The 19,061-nt window shown below is 42.1% G+C and overlaps 3 protein-coding genes and 1 long non-coding RNA gene across 5 annotated transcripts in view; 2 read left to right on the plus strand and 2 right to left on the minus strand.

Annotated features, from left to right (window-relative positions):
• The window catches only part of LOC311042913 (H-2 class II histocompatibility antigen, E-S beta chain-like), a 165,674-nt gene that overhangs the window by 61,442 nt on the left and 85,171 nt on the right, over positions 1 to 19,061 (minus strand). The window lies entirely within an intron of this gene.
• Positions 1 to 19,061, minus strand: part of LOC311042915 (H-2 class II histocompatibility antigen, E-S beta chain-like) — a 138,264-nt gene that overhangs the window by 61,442 nt on the left and 57,761 nt on the right. The window lies entirely within an intron of this gene.
• LOC311043301 lies at positions 11,248 to 17,316 on the plus strand. The gene is made up of 3 exons (XR_014600594.1): positions 11,248 to 11,374; positions 12,989 to 13,152; positions 17,205 to 17,316. It is a non-coding gene; the product is annotated as an uncharacterized lncRNA (long non-coding RNA).
• Positions 17,328 to 19,061, plus strand: part of LOC311043225 (rap guanine nucleotide exchange factor 1-like) — a gene marked incomplete at its 5' end in the record, with an annotated part of 40,653 nt that continues 38,919 nt past the window's right edge. Inside the window, 2 exons of the mRNA XM_084054401.1 lie at positions 17,328 to 17,491; positions 18,017 to 18,167. Coding sequence (XP_083910527.1) covers positions 17,328 to 17,491; positions 18,017 to 18,167 — 315 coding nt within the window. The remainder of the gene's footprint in view (positions 17,492 to 18,016; positions 18,168 to 19,061) is intronic.

Here is a 19,061-nt window from a genome sequence, read left to right on the forward strand (position 1 = left end):
ACGGGATGAGCACGGGATTTTAAACAGCTATAACTCCAGTTTGCAGCATGCCACCAAGTCCACATTTGGTATGTGGACTTAGACCACCAATAGGCACGAGCATGAATTGATGAAGTTATCAAAGAGGGGTCCAGGGACCCCCCGCGCCCGTATGAGCACGGGATGAGCACAGGATTTTAAACAGCTATAACTCCAGTTTGCAGCATGCCACCAAGTCCACATTTGGTATGTGGACTTAGACCACCAATAGGGACCAGCATGAATTGCTGAAGCCCCGCCCCCTCTGTCTTCCCATTGGCTGGCCTTCAAACAGCCATAACTCAAGTTCGCAGCATGCTATGGAGTACAAATTTTGTACATGGACTAAAGCCAGCAATAGGGACTAACTGTCATTACTTAAGCCCCGCCCCCTCTGTCTGCCCATTGGCTGGGCTTTAAACAGCCATCATTCCAGTTTGCAGCATGCTCCCAAGTACAAATTTGGTAAGTGGACTCACACCACCAATAGGGACGAACTGAAATGAGTTAAGGCCCGCCCCAAAGGCACCGCTTCCTTCACACAGGGTGTGATTTTAAGTTATAATAAAAAAATTAAGGACTTTAAAGACCTTTTTTAATACCGTTAAAAGCATATAAAAAATTACACCATTTCTGTGTCAAAAGTAATCAACAAACTATACTATAAAAACACATTTCAACATTGGCCAAATTGTGAAATATTACCTGAGAAAGAGGATTTTTAACAAAAAAATAGATGATACATGCTCACAATGTCTCACAACAAGCTTACAATGTGTCACAAAATGTGGCGATGACATGCCCAGAATAGTAATGCTAGGGTTCAGAGATACTGCTGTGGTTGAATTGTAGTTGTACTTAAACTTTAACTGCTGAATGAAAACGTAGCTTGTCTTTGTTTTTGACCATATCCAAAACAGGTTCATCATGTATGTATGGTAAAATCACAGTTAACAAGTTACTTTTACCATATTTACAGTATTGGACAGTATTTACAGTGCTATTCCACAAGGTAGCGCTCTCTGAGCGTAGCAGCCAGTCTACACACACCATTAAGTACTGCAGCCTCTGAAGCGGCTCCATATGGCTTCTCAAGCAGTGGCGTAAAGTACCTAAGTACATTTACTCAAGTACTGTGCTATATAAGAACAATTTTTAGGCATTTTTACTTTACTTGAGTATTTCCAGTGCTTTTAATCCACTACATCTCAGAGGCAAATATTGTACTTTTACTCCACAATATTTGACTGATTAAGTTTACTGGTTACTTTGTAGATTTCACCAGATTTTTTATTTTTTTTTGTAGATTATAATTACAAAACATACATTAACCACTTCAGACCTGTAGATATGCTAATTTCATAAGATTTTTAGACATTTTTTAGACATTTTAAAACTTGTGAAATGGGACATACTTTACTTTTGGTACTTTAAGTACATTTTGATAGCAATAACTTTTGGATTTTTTTTGAGTGGTGCCAACCACTCCTATACGTGACTTTGTCCGTGTGTCCGTATGTATGTCTGTCCAATAAACAAACATTGATGACAACACGGGTGATGACAATACGGGGCTCATCAAAGGCACCACTCTCTTCACAGCTCTAGGGTGTGATTTTTTAGCGGCGCTAGTTTAGCGGCGCTAGTTTAGCGGCGCTAGCCGCTCTATACCTTTAGGTATAGAGCGGGTATTAGCCCTCTATACCTGGCTTTTGCGTCAACGTTCTGATTGGTCAGGCTCGCCAAAGTTCTGATTGGTCAGGCTCGCCAAAGTTCTGATTGGTCAGGTCCGTCAACGTTCTGATTGGTCAGGCTCGCCAAAGTTCTGATTGGTCAGGTCCGTCAACGTTCTGATTATTATGATTATTAGCCCTCTATACCTGGCTTTTGCGTCAACGTTCTGATTGGTCAGGCTCGCCAAAGTTCTGATTGGTGATGGTCCATTGTGGAACCTTGGGCCGTCAACCTTTACTTTATAGAGTGTGGAGCACAGTAGCTGTGCTCCGGTTAGAAGGAAGGCCTTGATAGCAACTGAGTTGATATACTGAATGTAATAGATAAGGACTTCAGAATTCTCCAGGCGCTCAACCGAACGCCTGTTTGCATGCAGATCTTGATGTGGAGCGAATTACCTTCGTGATATATCAGGTCGTATTGTTTTAATATCATTAATTTGCTGTTCTTTTATTCACATAGTATAGAGGGAATCTCCCTTGTTTGTCAATAAAGATGCCTTGCGCATGTGAACGGTAATTTCTGTGTATGTCGTCTATAAACTGGACTTTAGGGTTCATTGAACCAAGAGTGACAGGTCTGTCACGGCACATCAGCTGGTGACCCCGACCGTGACCCTGTCCAGTCCAGACGACCGCTGGATCCATAAGATCCAAACAACAATTCGCCCATACACTATGTGCTACAATTCCTTGGGGTCTCTCTGTATTCTATGATCCTATAGTTTACTGAGACACTACACTGTCTCTCTGTATTCTATGATCCTATAGTTTACTGAGACACTACACTGTCTCTCTGTATTCTATGATCCTATAGTTTACTGAGACACTACACTGTCTCTCTGTATTCTATGATCCTATAGTTTACTGAGACAATACACTGTCTCTCTGTATTCTATACTCCTATAGACACCATTCTGTACTTCTATGAGACACTACACTAGCTGCCTTTGCACGGCTCTCTAAATCGCAAACCACGCCGGGTTCATGGGAAAAGATAGCACCTAGCCTAAATGTGTCTTGTATGTTTCGTCTTGTATGTTCCGACGTCCGACCGAGAAGGTTTAGACTGGTAGTGCAGTCTTGACAAAAACTAAACACTTAGACTGACAGTGCGGTCTTGACAAAAACGATACACTGTCTTGTATGTAGCGACGTCCGACCGAGAAGGTCTAGACTGACAGTGCAGTCTTGAAAAAAACGAACACTGCGACCGGTTTAGACTATTAGTGCAGTCTTGAAAAAAAAATTATACACTATGACCGAAAGGTCTAGACTGACAGTGCAGTCTTGACAAAAACTATACACTGTGCTTCAACGTCCGACCGAGAAGGTTTAGACTGGTAGTGCAGTCTTGACAAAAACTAAACACTTAGACTGACAGTGCGGTCTTGACAAAAACGATACACTGTGTCTTGACGTTGAAAGGCTGGATCTGCAGCCTAGGGAAGACCCCTAAATGGTACCACAGTGTGTCATATATGTTGTCTTTATATGTATGTCATCCGAATGAATGAAGGCCTCTGTAAGTCCTGTTTGTTTGTTTGTTGTTTTAAGGAGTTTGTCTTTATATGTATGTTTTGACGTCAGAGACGTGTAGGCTGAAGGTGCGGAATTGGTCAAGAACAATACCTTCTGTCATTGTTAAGTGTACATGTTTGTATCTACTGTAAGCAGGAGGTGTGCTGCTGTAGAACGCCTGACCAGTGTGACTGACCGTGTGACTGCTGCAGCTGAATGTGTGTCCCACTTTGGGGTAAGTGTTAGAGGTGAATGCATTAGGAATTGTGAGTGAAGGCCTGATGACGTAGGAGACACTAGGGGAATATTTTCCAGGGGGAGTGAGAGAGAGAAAGAAACTCAGTAATGCCCCACAGTCACGTAAGGTGCATCCAAGGCACCTACTACTTTTTTTGCTGAATTATAATATTTGAGTTATATTGAAGTGATACCCCTGAGAATCTACGTACATACTAAGTGTATCCAACGTCAGGTTGATGAGTGACTTTCAAAGTTTAAAATAAATAAGTGAATTACAATTAGTGAATTAAAAAGGTGGTTGAGCCATGCACTGAGGGAGAGAAATACCTTCTTCTTTAAATCTGGTAAAATAGACAGTTGAAAGAATGGGGGGGAAGGAAGGCATTTGACCTTCACTCCTTACCAGCGGCCTACAGCAGTGGCCCGTACACACTGATAAGACTCCCATAACACTGAATAGTGGAAAAGGAAAACAAAACCTGTTATTTTGCATCTGAATGCTCCCAGCTAAAATGTAGTCATGAATAGTGGAAATTAAGGTTGAAATTAGTGACCCAACGTGTACGTGTAGATCAACTAAATTCTCTATTGAATAAATAAATATAAATGCCAAAATAATGTACTGTGACCAAACTAAGTGTTATCCGGAATAATTTTATAAGCTTGTAGATAAGTGATTTTTGTTACAGTAATGAACAGTCTGAAATAAATGATATCTATGATTAGTAATACCAGAAATTTGAGGACACTGATGACTAGGGAATGCCACCCTTAGATTAGAAGATTGGAGTCAGGTATTTTGACGTTCAAATAAAAGATAAAATAAAGACCAAACATGGAGAGCAGGCACACATGAAGGCCAAGAGCAGAACAGAGGCCTTACTGACATCACATTTGCCACACAGACTGCACTATCAAATTACATTCAAGTGCCACAGACACAGTGCCTGTAGCCATTCCACACATTAATATACATACATATTCCCAAAATGGACCTTCACAGAAGTTAGAGATGTATTGATTCCACATTCGACGCTAACTTGCAACATGAATGGCAGAGGTTCACTTCCAGCTATGACCTGATGGAACATGGAACTGTACAACAAACTGTGCTGTCTGCGCTACAAGTGAAACACCACAACATAAACCATCGTTCTAGACATGACGTAGAGGGCCAGCAATAGATACAAGCTGATACGTGTATGAAACTCACTTCTGATGACACCTATGGGGAACAGACATCAAGCCTTGGGGAAGCTTGGGTTGCTCAGACTTTGAATGTCTCAGAGACTTTACATCAGTTCACTACTATTCTATGGTCACGGACACATGACCTCTCGTCTCTTCAGCCAGTGGAATATACGCAGCTGGGGTTGACCTCTTGCCTACTCTCTGTTGTTGTGGCCTCGACATGTGCAAACACATACATTTCTATCGATCTGGAGAGGACACAACACGATTTATGTTTATAGATACAATAGAGACACACACACCAGAGCTATTAGTGCTTGGTCGTATCGTTATCTAGAACACAATTCGCTCTGCTATAAAATTATACAACAATATGACTAAAAATATTACTTAAGTGCCAAACTTTGATTAGTGGGTAGTGTCGGAAGAGTAAGTTAAAACATTTTTATAGTAGGTGAATATTACATTTGTAGTGTTAATTAGACGTCATAGACCAAGAAAACTTTAATAATGTATTCAGATAAAAAACAACCCTGTTAAGGGAGGTCCAGTGACAAGTGACAAACTGTTGGAATGTGTATTGTGAAATAGAATGCCACAATCACATTTTTTTGGTTGTTTCAAAATTAAACTAAAAATATGTAAGAAGGCACATTATTAAATTAAGTTAGTAGTATTCAACGTATTATAATTTCTGAATAAAGACAATACATAGAGGAGAAAATTAAGGGAGGAGATTAAGTTGATTTTAGTGGCGAGCAGCTCAAATTTTTCCATTTCGACACTGTGCAGTGAAGTGGTCCTTTCTTATCAAGATGTTTACGGTTCAGCTGTTTCACCCAATTCAGTGGCTGTGTCAACAAGACAGGCACAGATGAACGAGGCTGAAGTGCACAAGGGAACAAGAGAACAAGAGTTGTGAAAATAATTAAGTGCATTCCAACATTAGAAGAGTATGGATTTTTTGCAGCGATAAATTGATCACACCATTTCTCTAAAACAGGTCGACTGCTCGCAGGAGAGACATACACTTCTGCTGTCATTAACCTACCATTTCTCTAAAACAGGTCGATTGCTTGCAGGACAGACGTGTACACTTTTGCTGTCTTAACCTTCCATTTCTCTGAAACAGGTCATTGGTGGGAGAAGAGAATTGTACAATTTTGTACAACACACGAGAATAATGTCAATTGACTGGAAAGTTGTTTCCAAGAATGAAAATTAATTAACCAACCCATTAAACTTAAGTGTGAATAATTATAGGTACGTGTTTGAACCATTCCACATATTGGATAAAGGAGGGTTGCACCCTGGCCTCTGCACATTCCTATGCTGTGTGCCCTGACGGGTGTCAGGTCAAGGAGGGAAATAGTATGATAGCAGTAAGTGTAAAGAAAGCGGGACAGTGACACGCACACACTCTCACAAGCACGCCACATATTAGAGAGTATAATAGTACAAATACAGTCGTTAGTCGAGATAGTATAATTAAAGCATAATACGGGCCAAAGACTTAAGTGAAAGACTTGCCACTAGACAAGGAGGGACACGACACAATTAATTTGTATTGTTCCATTCATGCTGCCCAGCAGCTACTCTAGTGCTATGATTACATAGGCTAATGAACAGGTTAACTGTGGGTTTTATCTATATATACTGTATATCTATGTGATGTCTTGCCCTGCATAGATATGTATATATGCAAAATAGTTGACCTCTCGATCAATCTGTCATTTACAATGACTGACTAGGATCAATCACTAGAGCCTCATTCGTCTGATAATCAGACTAAGTACCAATGTCACTCCCCGAATAAGAAAGCAAAAAGAGAGAGCTTTCCAAGACCAACAACCATGTTGTCCAACAAATTTTTAACAATCTCCCTGGCATTAAGTATAGGCTGTGTTTCCCTTCGCACATGGCAAGTGTTAAGAGAGAAGTGATAGAGGAATCCCAATACACACCCCATAAACATTGTAGCTTAGCGCCACCTGGGCCCCCATGCTGAACTTGACGAAGAACACCCCTGCACTATATCTGCGCCCCGACTTTTCACCTCAAGGAGGGCACGGATCTGACTGGCGCTTGGGGGTTGGGGCCCCTGTGTATAATACGGGGGGCTCCGGTCTCAGGCACTGGGGGAACCTCCTCCGCCCCAGGAGGGTACGGACCCGGGGGCTCGGGAGTGGGACCTCCGTCTCTTAGCTCATTCAGTGCCAAGTACATTCGTTAATGGCGCTGGATGGGTTGGGGGGGGGGGGGGGGGGGCCTAGTCTTGGGCTCTGTCGGAACCTCCTCCTCCGGGCTCGGAAAAGTGACCACCTCAACCAGAGGAATTGGAGAAGAAACCAAAATGCACGCATATTAAAAAATAAATAAATAAATAAATAAAAAAAATAATATTACACACTTTAGAATAGTTGCTTGTAAAGGAAAACTCAGTGGGAGTGCCCCACTGAGGGACCCTAAGTTTAGCAATACACTTGTTGGAATCAAATGTCAAATTATGTAATTGTCCCCAATAAGAGCTCATGTCCAGATGGTAGGTTTGGGACTGCCCCAGCCTAGTTCAGAGTTTCCCCTTCAAAGAAAAGGGTTTTCCTCGGCTCACATGACTCAAAAAAGAAAAAAATGGGACCTGACATTTTTTAAACATGCAATATGTTATGCTATAAAGTAATTGTGATAAAATACTGTTCACATTTAGGTGTTGTGGGTACTAAATTCGTACCCAAGGAGGGGTTGATGGTCCATTGTGGAACCTTGGGCCGTCAACCTTTACTTTATAGAGTGTGGAGCACAGTAGCTGTGCTCCGGTTAGAAGGAAGGCCTTGATAGCAACTGAGTTGATATACTGAATGTAATAGATAAGGACTTCAGAATTCTCCAGGCGCTCAACCGAACGCCTGTTTGCATGCAGATCTTGATGTGGAGCGAATTACCTTCGTGATATATCAGGTCGTATTGTTTTAATATCATTAATTTGCTGTTCTTTTATTCACATAGTATAGAGGGAATCTCCCTTGTTTGTCAATAAAGATGCCTTGCGCATGTGAACGGTAATTTCTGTGTATGTCGTCTATAAACTGGACTTTAGGGTTCATTGAACCAAGAGTGACAGGTCTGTCACGGCACATCAGCGGTCAGGTCCGTCAACGTTCTGATTGGTCAGGCTCGCCAAAGTTCTGATTGGTCAGGTCCGTCAACGTTCTGATTGGTCAGGTCCGTCAACGTTCTGATTGGTCACTATTCATGACATCACTATGATGTCATGAATGCATCATTCATGACATCATGAATGATGCAACAGAGCTCTGCAACAGTCTATCAATTCCCACTAGTACTTTGCTATGCGGCAACATTCCACAAGTTCCAAGGACAAGAAATTTCCAAACCCCAAACAGCAGCTATGGACTTAACAACAATATTCCAGCCAGCCATGGGATATGTCATGCTGAGCAGAGTCCCTTCCTTAGAACAACTCTACATCATCAACCATCTACCAAAAGAAAAGCTCCGTGCAGATAAAAATGCCATGCAGGAACTGAAGAGGATGGAGAGTGTGTCCATTAACATCAACCCTACAGAATGGGAAAAGACACATGAGTGGGCTGTGAAGGTGGCAGCTCTCAACTGCCATTCCCTAGTACCGAAATTGGAAGAAATTAAAGCAGACCCTGTTCTGGCTTATACTGACATTATATGCCTCAGTGAAACATGGCTCACACACAACAACTATAGATTGATGGGTTTTCACTCCATCTAAACAGTATTGGACATGGCAAGGGATTAGCCACTTACTACAGAACAGCAACACTAAAACATCACACAGATTTCACGAGTGACACGATGCAAATCACCATGATGGTCTCAACAGACATAGACATAATCAGTGTCTACAAAAGCAAAGGACATACATCCTCGATCCAGAATTTGACACGGTTAATCGACCCAATCAAAACAACTCTGATATGCGGTGATCTCAACATATGCCTTGGTGAAAACCCCAACAACCACGTATCAGAATCTCTTCAGAAACTAGGCTTCACTCAACTCATACAAGAAGCAACCCACTTTGAGGGAGGACACATAGACCACGCGTACTTCCGGAACAACGGACAAGTCACTGCACATCCATCTCTGTACAGTTCATACTACACAGCAAAAGACCACGATGCTTTGCTAATAACACTAAGGTCAATATAAAGACTCTGGGTACGGCTTATAAATTGTATACATTATTTCATAAAACATAAATATCTTTCTGGTACCACATGTATACACAAGGTTTATTTTTTATTTCCTCATGTTTTCTTTTGTATATAGTTTTATTTTCTCATGCTTTTCCCCCTTCTTTTTTTGTATGTATTTTTAACGGCGATGGTCCTGCTCTATACCTGGCTTTTCCGTCAACGTTCTGATTGGTCAGGCCCGTCAAGGTTCTGATTGGTCAGGCCCGTCAAGGTTCTGATTGGTCAGGCCCGTCGAGGTTCTGATTGGTCAGGCCCATCAAGGTTCTGATTTGTCAGGCAAGGGGACTATTCATGACATCACTATGATGTCAAGGTTTATTTTTTATTTCCTCATGTTTTTTTTTGTATATATTTTTATTTTCTCATGCTTTTCCCCCTTCTTTTTTTGTATGTATTTTTAACGGCGATGGTCCTGCTCTATACCTGGCTTTTCCGTCAACGTTCTGATTGGTCAGGCCCATCAACGTTCTGATTGGTCAGGCAAGGGAACTATTCATGACATCAATATTATATCATGAATACAAAATTAGATGGTTTATATAAACTGTAAAAGTCCGGAACATAAACACTCTGGGTACGGCTTATAAATTGTATAGATTATTTCATAACACACTCATATCTTTCTGGTACCACATTTATACACACGCACACACAAAGTTTATTTTTTAGGTACCCACTCTATCAGCTATGACAGATCAGTTTTTGCCACTTACCTTGGAATGCATTTGGTGATTCGCTTCCAATGGCACTATTTAGTGCCACTAGAAGCCTTGAAATAAATTTACAGAGATTTAATATTGTTTCTCTAGTAGAAACACATATCTATGACAAAATATATCAAAGGCGCCGCTACCTTCACACAGGTGTGATTTTTTCTTTTACAATTTTGAATTCCAGACTTTTTACTTGTAACAGGGTATTTCTACATTTCAGAATTGATACTTTTGCTCAAGTAAAAAATTTGAGTACTTTTTCCCACCACTCGTGTAAAGACACCAATTGTTGAAGGGCTATGCGTTGGCCTGTTCACAGGCATCTATCCACTCACTGAAAACATCCACCGGCTCTGACAGATAATGTATAGGCGTTTGGTACGCCTCCATGCAAACATAGCATGTTATAATCCCCACACTCCGAGTCCTTTCCATTGTGACAGAACAGGAGTTTAGGTAGTTACAGAATGGACAGGTGAACATGGTGTCCAGACCCATCTTTTGCTTCTTGGCCGCCGCTGGCTTCCTGGTGGACTTTCTGCGTCCCATTGTTGACAGTCCTGGATCCAATGTGCTTCGACTCTGCTGTAGGTGATGCTCTGGAAGGAACAGTATGAACTCAGTACAGAGCTTTGTCTCAGTGTGACTCCTGGAACTCATCTTCACCTTTATATAGGGGCCTCTGCTCTGACGTCACAGCACTAAACTGTTACATCAACAAAACGTGGTCATACAAACAAACGAACAGCATTGCCATGACGACGCAGATTTGCGCAGGTGCCCTTGCAGTGCGCCTGGACGTTATGTATTGTACGCTACAAACATTCTTTCTCTCTCTCTCTCTCTCTCTCTCTCTCACCACTTGTTCAAAACGTCTTGTGTCTTGTATTTGTGAAAAATGGCGAAGTGTTTGAAGAATGTATTACTTTTTTTGCATTTTCTTGACACAAAATGTTCTTTTCTGGGGGTCCCTGGCTCAAAACATTTTCAGATGGGGTGGTCGGCGGCTAAATATATATCAATTTGGGGGTCCTTGACACAAAAAGGTTTGAGAACCACTGCTCTAATACGTGTGAAAGTTGAACAGTTGAGCCACAGGGGGGCGCTGCGTCTCCATCAACATCAGCAACACCACCAGCTGTAACGCATCAAGTTGGGGGTGTTACAGAGCCAACGGTGACCTGTAGAATTCTGTGACTCTCCTGTGTTTCTGTCTGTTTCTCCTCTCAGAAGCTTCTCCTTGGTTTTATTATTTGAATAAAAAACACCTCACGTCGCGTTGTGAGCTTGTAGATCTGCTACTTTCAAATAGCCTATGTATAAAATAGGGCTGAAGTGTTTAATGTATGTTTTGTAATAATAATCAAAATCTACAAAATAACTAGTAACTAAAGTTTTCAAATAATTGTAGTGGAGTAAAATGTACAACAATAAAAGTACTGAAAATTGGTAGTATAAAAAAAACTAAAAAACAAAAAAATAACTCAAAATTGAAGTCAAGTACAGTACTTGAGTAAATGTACTGAGTTACTTTCCACCACTGCACATGATTGGATGGGTCACCAATGTGTGTGTGACAGCAGCGGGATGCGGAACAGAGGAGAGGCGAGGTGTTTAGTTACTTTAGATACTTTAGTTACTTTACTTTGATCATGAGAATAAAAGCAATAAATCATAAAACACTAGAAGAAGAAGAAGATGTCTGGTAAGATCTACTTCCTGTTTATGTTTTTAAAGAGACTGAGGATGTTTGTGTTGTCAACACTGTGTGTGTGTGTGTGTGTGTGTGTGTGTGTGTGTGTGTGTGTGTGTGTGTGTGTGTGTGTGTGTGTGTGTGTGTGTGCGTGTGCGTGCGTGCGTGTGTGTGTGAATATATATGTATGTTTTATTTATTTATGTATGTATTTGTTTAGCAGTCACATCACCTGAGTAGTAATTAATTCGTTTGTTAAAGAAAGACACAACTAATATACCAATTATTTGTTTACCAACATTGAGACTGGACGCACAGGTGATTGTTTCACGCAATCAATTCTCAACCTGTTGTTTTGGGGTACACAGGTTTCAACACACCCCAACCCCCTCTAACCTCTAACCCCAACCCCCTCTTGTGTGTTGGCTGGTGAGGCGCGTCCTAGCGAGACCTGATAGAATGGGTTTCATTGAGCTGGTTCAGTGTGACGTCGTCTGTTAAGGCTTTGGTTCTCAAAGTGGGGTCCGGGGACCCCCAGGGGTACTTGAGGGGGTTCCAGGGGGTCCCCAGCTAAATGATGGATAGGAACCAAATGGACCCTTATGGGTCTGTAACTCTGAGAGTGTACAAATGGAACCAAATGGACCCTAACGGGTCCATTTGGTTCCATTTGTACACTCTCAGAGTTAACATTGATTTTACAATATGAATTGGGGTCCCAGAGATAGAAATGCCATTAAATGGGGGTCCATAGCCTAATGCATGTCAAACTGTGGGTCCTTGACCTTGACATTAAAATGGTTGAGAATCACTGCTAGAGCCGTAAAAATCTTCTCTTATAGGGGTCCCTGGCATATCTTTTCAAATGGGGGTCCGCGGGCTAATAAGTGTCCATTTGGGGGTCCTTGACATGAAAACGTTTGAGAACCACTGTGTTAAGGGGTTTATGAAGTGAGCAAAAAGTGAGCAAAAATAATTCTATACCACATGTTATTGTATGTATAGGCTGTTGATAAATAGGGCTAAAATAGAGGAAAATAGCCACGTGCCACGCTATGAGCTTGTAGATCTGCTATTTTTGAAAAATCTAGAAAATGTGTGCAAATCTTTGAATATATATATATATTTTTTAAAGTGATTTTTCTTACTCAAATCTTTGCTGCTGGGGGGTCCCTGCAACAACATTTTCAGATGGGGGGTCCACGGCCAAATACATGGGGGGTCCTTGACATGAAAAAGTTTGAGAACCACTGATTATAGCACATAAGATTTTTCTTTAAACTTTTTGGATTTAGAAGACATTTGTAGAATCCCCAGAATCAAAGATTTGAGTTACAAATGTTGGCTTTGAAAAATATATATTGAAAAACGGTTATTCTTATACTCTATTATTCTGACCCATCCCTACTTTTATGCATATTTTCTCCACCTCTCTCTCTCTCTCTCTCTCTGTCTGTCTTGTCTGTCTGTCTGTCTGTCTGTCTGTCTGTCTGTCTGTCTGTCTGTCTGTCTGTCTGTCTGTCTGTCTGTGTGTCTGTGTGTGTCTCTCTCTCTCTCTCTCTCTCTCTCTCTCTCTCTCTCTCTCTCTCTCTCTCTCTCTCTCTCTCTCTCTCTCTCTCTTTCCAGACTCCCCTCGCTCTCATCTCTCCTCTCTCACCATGAGGCTGAAGGATAAGCTCCACTCTCCTAAGGTGAAGAGCCCAGCGGAGAGAATCAAACGCACCCAGTCCCAGCGCCCCGTCTCAGCCTGCATTCAACCAGACGTCAGCAGCACACAGACACACAGCAAGGTGCACACGCACACACACACACACACACACACACACACACACACACACACACACACACACACACACACACACACACACACACCTACTGGGCCCCTTGGAAGAGTGCCCACCCTTCCAGTAGGCTGTCTGTTTTGTTGTCATCTGTCCTGACTCACTCCTGTCTGGGTTTTAATAAAAAAAAAAACGTATCGCAAACGTATAGCAAATATGAAGCTCATTTCAAAGTGGGAAAAACTATAGGCCTACATGTGAATATATGCACATTTCCACCCACTTAAATAATGTGCGATTATTGGGAGATGGTTCATGAAATAAGCAGTAGCCTAGGCAGTAGTGATGTGCGGGTCGTAGGGGTGTGCCGATATATCGTCCCACGATATATCGCGATACGTTTTCGTGACGATATGTATCGTTTTGGGAAAAAAGAATATCGTTTTGATTTTTTTTTTTTTTTTTTTACAATCATAATAATCATGCATGCAAACAGCCCCGAGGTGAAAAGGGTGACAACATGTTTTTTTTTTTCGGGTCAGGTGTCACACTATTGCCCTATTTGAATTCAAAACGGCTATTGTAGCTGAAAAGCTACAAGTTTGCATGTCTGAATAATGCAAAAACAGAATTATTTGTTTGCATTTGCTTTTTTCTCCCCCATATATTTTCATAATAAAAAAAGATCGTATCGAAGTTGTGAGCCCAATATCGTATCGTATCGTGAAACTAGTGTATCGGCACACCCCTAGCGGGTCGGGTTTTTTCATGACCCGCACCGCCCCGCCACGGAACCCAACCCGCCTCAACCCGCCCCGCGAACCCATACAGTATATAAATCTATGGCTCAACCCGCCCGCGACCCGCGGTGGGAAAAGAATAATAATCATCATCATAATAGCTCAGATTTATATAGCGCTCTTTTAAGTACCCAACGTTGCTTTAAATGTCTACAGTAGCACAACATTGTCATGGGCTAAATCCCCGCATAATTGCCTCTGAAATCCTGATTCGACCACCCGCACTGTTGACCCGCGGGACCCGCGGATTACGGGTCGGCCCGCTCATCACTACTAGGCAGCACTATTTCGCCGGTCAGACACATATTATTGGACATGAAAAATATTTTACGGAGTGACTTATGAGATGATCTTGTAAAGATCTTATCTTAAAGTGTGTGGGAGCTATTCAGTATTTTGCATTTTTACATTTATTTAATGTTTTTTTGTGTTATTTTGTTTTGTAGAATTCATTCGTTTACAGCCATATTATTTGAATTAATTTGTGTCACAGCTAAATGCTTTTATTTTGAAGGTTGGGCAATTTGGGCCCACAGCTGGGTTTATTTAAGTGATTAGGGCACAGCAGCAGTCAGTGGGCACCGGGAAGGTGTATGTTTTTTTTTTACCAGTGTCAGGGAAGAGTCGAGCAAACATCTAACTATATAAATGGCGAGCAACTTCCGCACCCTCGCTGGTGACACCCCACAGCTCTGTTATCGGATAAACAACGCACCGCCAGACCACATGTCGCCTACTGACTCGCCACGGCGGCCGCACTGAATTTACGCCTCGCGTAGGGGACATCTCACTGTTCACTACACCTTTTCCACCGCGCAACATAATTAATTCTACTCACCAAATGTCGGACAAAACGGAAGGGGAGGCAGCTTCGTACCGTTTACCGTGCGCACGACCTCATCACCACAACAGCAGGCAGCCGCTGCGGGTTTTTTTTCCTTTTTTTCCAAACTTTTTTTTTTGGTCACCATTTTCTCCAGGCACCATTTCTGGTGTAACGTCGGGTGTTTCTTTTCACCAGCCAATCACCTTTCACGTTGCCACGTCCGTTGCCACGTCGCGCTGACGTACGCTAAACAAGCGCTGCCGTGCGCACAATGCAAACGAGCCCAAAGGCGCGCAAAAATAAGCCGACCATTGCTTAGACACAAAGTCAGACCTGGCAACGCAGCCTACGCCAATCATGTGTGAGAGATCTACAAGCTATGGGGCAGAGACGCCACCGTATCTTAGCAACAACTACAGCGCTCACTCTCATTGGTCGTGTCACGCTAAGAGCAGTCTCCAGACAATGGCATCGCAGACAGCTTGCTGTTACTGCTGTAGCCATCACAGGCAGTTGCAGCACGACGGACAGGGCGCTGTGATAGCTGCCATGTCGCTAACGCTAACCTGGTTGTCATGCCTGCAGCGGCTGTGCAATCACTTTGTCAACAATGCACGTTCGTGTGGTGAATGTCTATATTGCTGCTCAGTTCGTCCATTGTAGATGGTGTATGTTTGTGTGTGTCTTCTGGAGAACTATGTCGCTCCACAGCAACTACAGTAACTAACGTAATGGCAGGACCGCCCCGTGCAACGCATGTTAGGCTGCATTATGGTCATGTAGTAATTCCCCCCCCCCCCCCCCCAAATACACGTACTCACAACAACACCAGGCGCCCGCCATCTTGCAGAAAGGGCTGCCATTCGCCAGCTTTCAGAAAAACAAGCAACCACCTTCATATTTTTTTTTTTTTTTTTTTTTTTTTCCTTTTGGAAATTTTCATCCCACGATTTCCGCGCGGACCACCAGGGGGTCCGCGGACCCCCTGGTGGTCCGCGAAACATACAAAATATAATTTCTTCTACTTATTTTTCATCATTTTGTAACTTTTACATTACACTTTCTTACAATTTTTTTTTTTTTTCCCTTTTTGCAAATGTTACTTAGACAATTTGTCTACCCCCATATACACACGCCCACGCGGGCCCCGTGCGCGTACATGCCTCTAACAGCCATAATCCCCATCTATACTGCCCACTCTGTGCTGCAGCTACACGGATACAGACACAGGGACACGGAGGGACCAACAAACGCAAAGCCCCGTGCGCGGCTGGGGTTGAGGGGGGCGTAGCCCCCCGAAACTCTAGTTTAACATAATTTGTTATCATCTTTTGCTGTATTGTCCCTCATGGTGAAGCTACAATAAATGCCACAAAACGTCACTGCCTGTCTGGACAATGGACTCATTCTAATATACTCCTGATCTGCATAGGATTGGCTGCCTGGTGCCTCAGTGGCTTTTGAGTGATTTATTGTTGTTGACAAATGGCCACTACAAAGTGTAGTGTACTAGAACACATCCATGAACCTACGGTGGCATTCATTCATTCTATCATGTGAATATATTATTTGGTATTCCTACAATTTAAATGCAGGCGTATGCGTGCGTTTCGGAAAACATGTTTTTTGTTTGACATGGGAATGTATTAAAACTGACGTGGCTTCTAGTTATTGTTATAGGCCTACTTATAACACTAATTCTAATACAAATATTAAGCTACAACGGACTGTGCGAAATCGATAGTCATGTGAGTACATTGCTTACCTCGATAAAGCCTGAAAATCCACCTCCTTCAAGCATAAAACCTTTTTTTTGGGGTGAAATATGTGTTTCCATTCAGGACTTGATGCGCAAAATCCAAAATGTGCATAACACTGATTGATGGAAACCCAGTTGGGTAGCTACAGCTACAGCAAATTAAATACATGAATAAATCATCCACTTGGCCCTGGCAGTGAGCTTCTGAATGATTCTACATTATGCACCATGATACACAGTCTCCCGACAAAGAAGCGTCAATGATTTGTTCCACTATATGTCCACTGTTATTTCAAAACAAAGCATTCAGGCTATTTGAAAATAGCCGATCTACCAGCTCACAACGCGTCGCGGTGCGACGCGTTGTGAGCTTGTAGATCTGCTATTTTCAAAAGATTTGTACACATATTCAACTTGCGAAATGGTACATTCTGCATAACGAGTACTTTTACTTTTGGTACTTTAAGTACATTTTGATGCCAATACTTTTGTACTTTTACTGAAGCAAATTCTGAATACCAGATATTCACTTGGAACAGAGTATTTCTAGATTGTGGTATTACTCAAGTAAAACAAATGAGTGCTTTCTCCACCAATGTTCATTACTAACCCAGCACCCTCTCTCTGTCTGTCTGTCTGTCTGTCTGTCTGTCTGTCTGTCTGTCTGTCTTGCCAGGCACCGTGTGTGTTAGCGGATCAGGAGCGCTCCGTCCTCAGCGCTCTGCGTTACTTTAAGACTCTTCTGGACAAGCTGGTGGTCCTGGACCGGCGAAGGGACGCGACGGACCAGCGGGGAGGGAGTGTGGACCGGCGGGCGGTCCCGGACCCCCAGCGGGGGGGAGGAGGAGGAGGAGGGTGCTGTGTGGACCAGCAGGTCCTGGTGGAGCTGCTGTGTGGAGCGGCGGGTCAGGTCCTGGAGGCCGTGCAGAACCTGGTCCAGGCGGAGCGGCGCATCCAGAAGAGGTCAGAGCCGGGTTTGAGATCCTTTTGAGGATTTTAAACCATTTCCTCTTAACGGTCCCATTCCTTGACGGTTCCCTTTAATGATTCATATATTTGATGAACACAAATTCAATCATACATACACGAAAACTAACACAATAACGGAAACATTTTCGTTAACTGAAATAAATAAAAACGATAATTAAAACAAACAAACGATAACTTACTGAAACTGCATTGTGCGTTTACAAACCTAACTAAAACTAACTGAAATGATTGCGAAAATGCCCTTTTGTTTTAGTTTTTGCAAATTTATTTGTATAAGCATATTGGGATGATGTGAAATCTTGATGCAACATTTTTTTTACATTTCTTTAATACTTATTTCGACCCTTTGGAATCCTGCACCTGACAAATCAAGTATGAAAAAAACTAAAACTAATAAAATGTCAACACAAACTTAAACTAAACTATAATGAAAAATACAAAACTATTATAACCTTTCCACATTAAGATGGTTTCTTCTTCCTGTCTGTCTGTCCGCAGTAAGACGGTTTCTTCCTCCTGTCTGTCTGACCTCTATGGGTCTGTGGCTCAGCTGATTCGCTGGACCGATCAGCTGACGCTGCGTCATGAGGACAAGGGTTCCATAGCAACGGTCACCATGGCGATCCAGACCTTACAGGATGCAGTGAAGGTGAGGCTGATATCCCATAATAATCCCCTCTATGACTGTCTTTGGGCTCAATGTCCAATGTCCTCAATGTCCAATGTAGAGCAGTTGCTGTTAGGGCTCCACTTTTATGGAATAATCTTCCTCTGGAAGTTAAACAATCTACCTCACTGGCCATTTTTAAAACTCGTCTAAAGACCCACTTTTTTAGAATGGCGTTTAACTAGAGCACTTTACCAATCTGAGGACTCCATTGTATGGCCTCTATTGTTTTCTGCTTTTTTTTGCTGTTGTATTTGTTAAACGAACTGTCTGTCTTGTTTTTCTATTTTTTGTTTTGCTTTCCCCCACACTGTCTGTTGTGGGTTGTGTTGTGAAGCACTTTGTAAACTTGTTTTTAAAAAGCGCTATACAAATAAAGATTATTATATTATTATTATCCCTGCTGTTCTTTGGCTATTCAAAAATAGCCGATATACAAGCTCATGGGCTTGTAGATATGCAATTTTTTAAGAAAAAATAATTGTGAAAATGTGTGCAAATCTTTGAATATATGGTCCTTGACATGAAAACGTTAGAAAACCGCTGATATAGCAACATAAGTAAAAAAAAAATGTGTAGATTTGAGTTAAAAATGATCGCTTTAAAATATATATATTCAAAGATTTGCAAACATTTTCACGATTAAAACTGAATGAATAGCAGATCTACAAGCTTGTAGCAAGGCACTCGGGGTGTGTGTGTGTGTGTGTGTGTGTGTGTGTGTGTGTGTGTGTGTGTGTGTGTGTGTGTGTGTGTGTGTGTGTGTGTGTGTGTGTGTGTGTGTGTGTGTGTGTGTGTGTGTGTGTGTGTGTGTGTGTCAGTACTCAGCACGACGCTGACTTAATCGGTGTTGCCATAACATGGCTTCCGAAATGC

This window comes from Gymnoscopelus microlampas (assembly GCF_963454915.1).
Source record: "Gymnoscopelus microlampas genome assembly, chromosome: 4".
Taxonomy (NCBI): domain Eukaryota; kingdom Metazoa; phylum Chordata; class Actinopteri; order Myctophiformes; family Myctophidae; genus Gymnoscopelus; species Gymnoscopelus microlampas.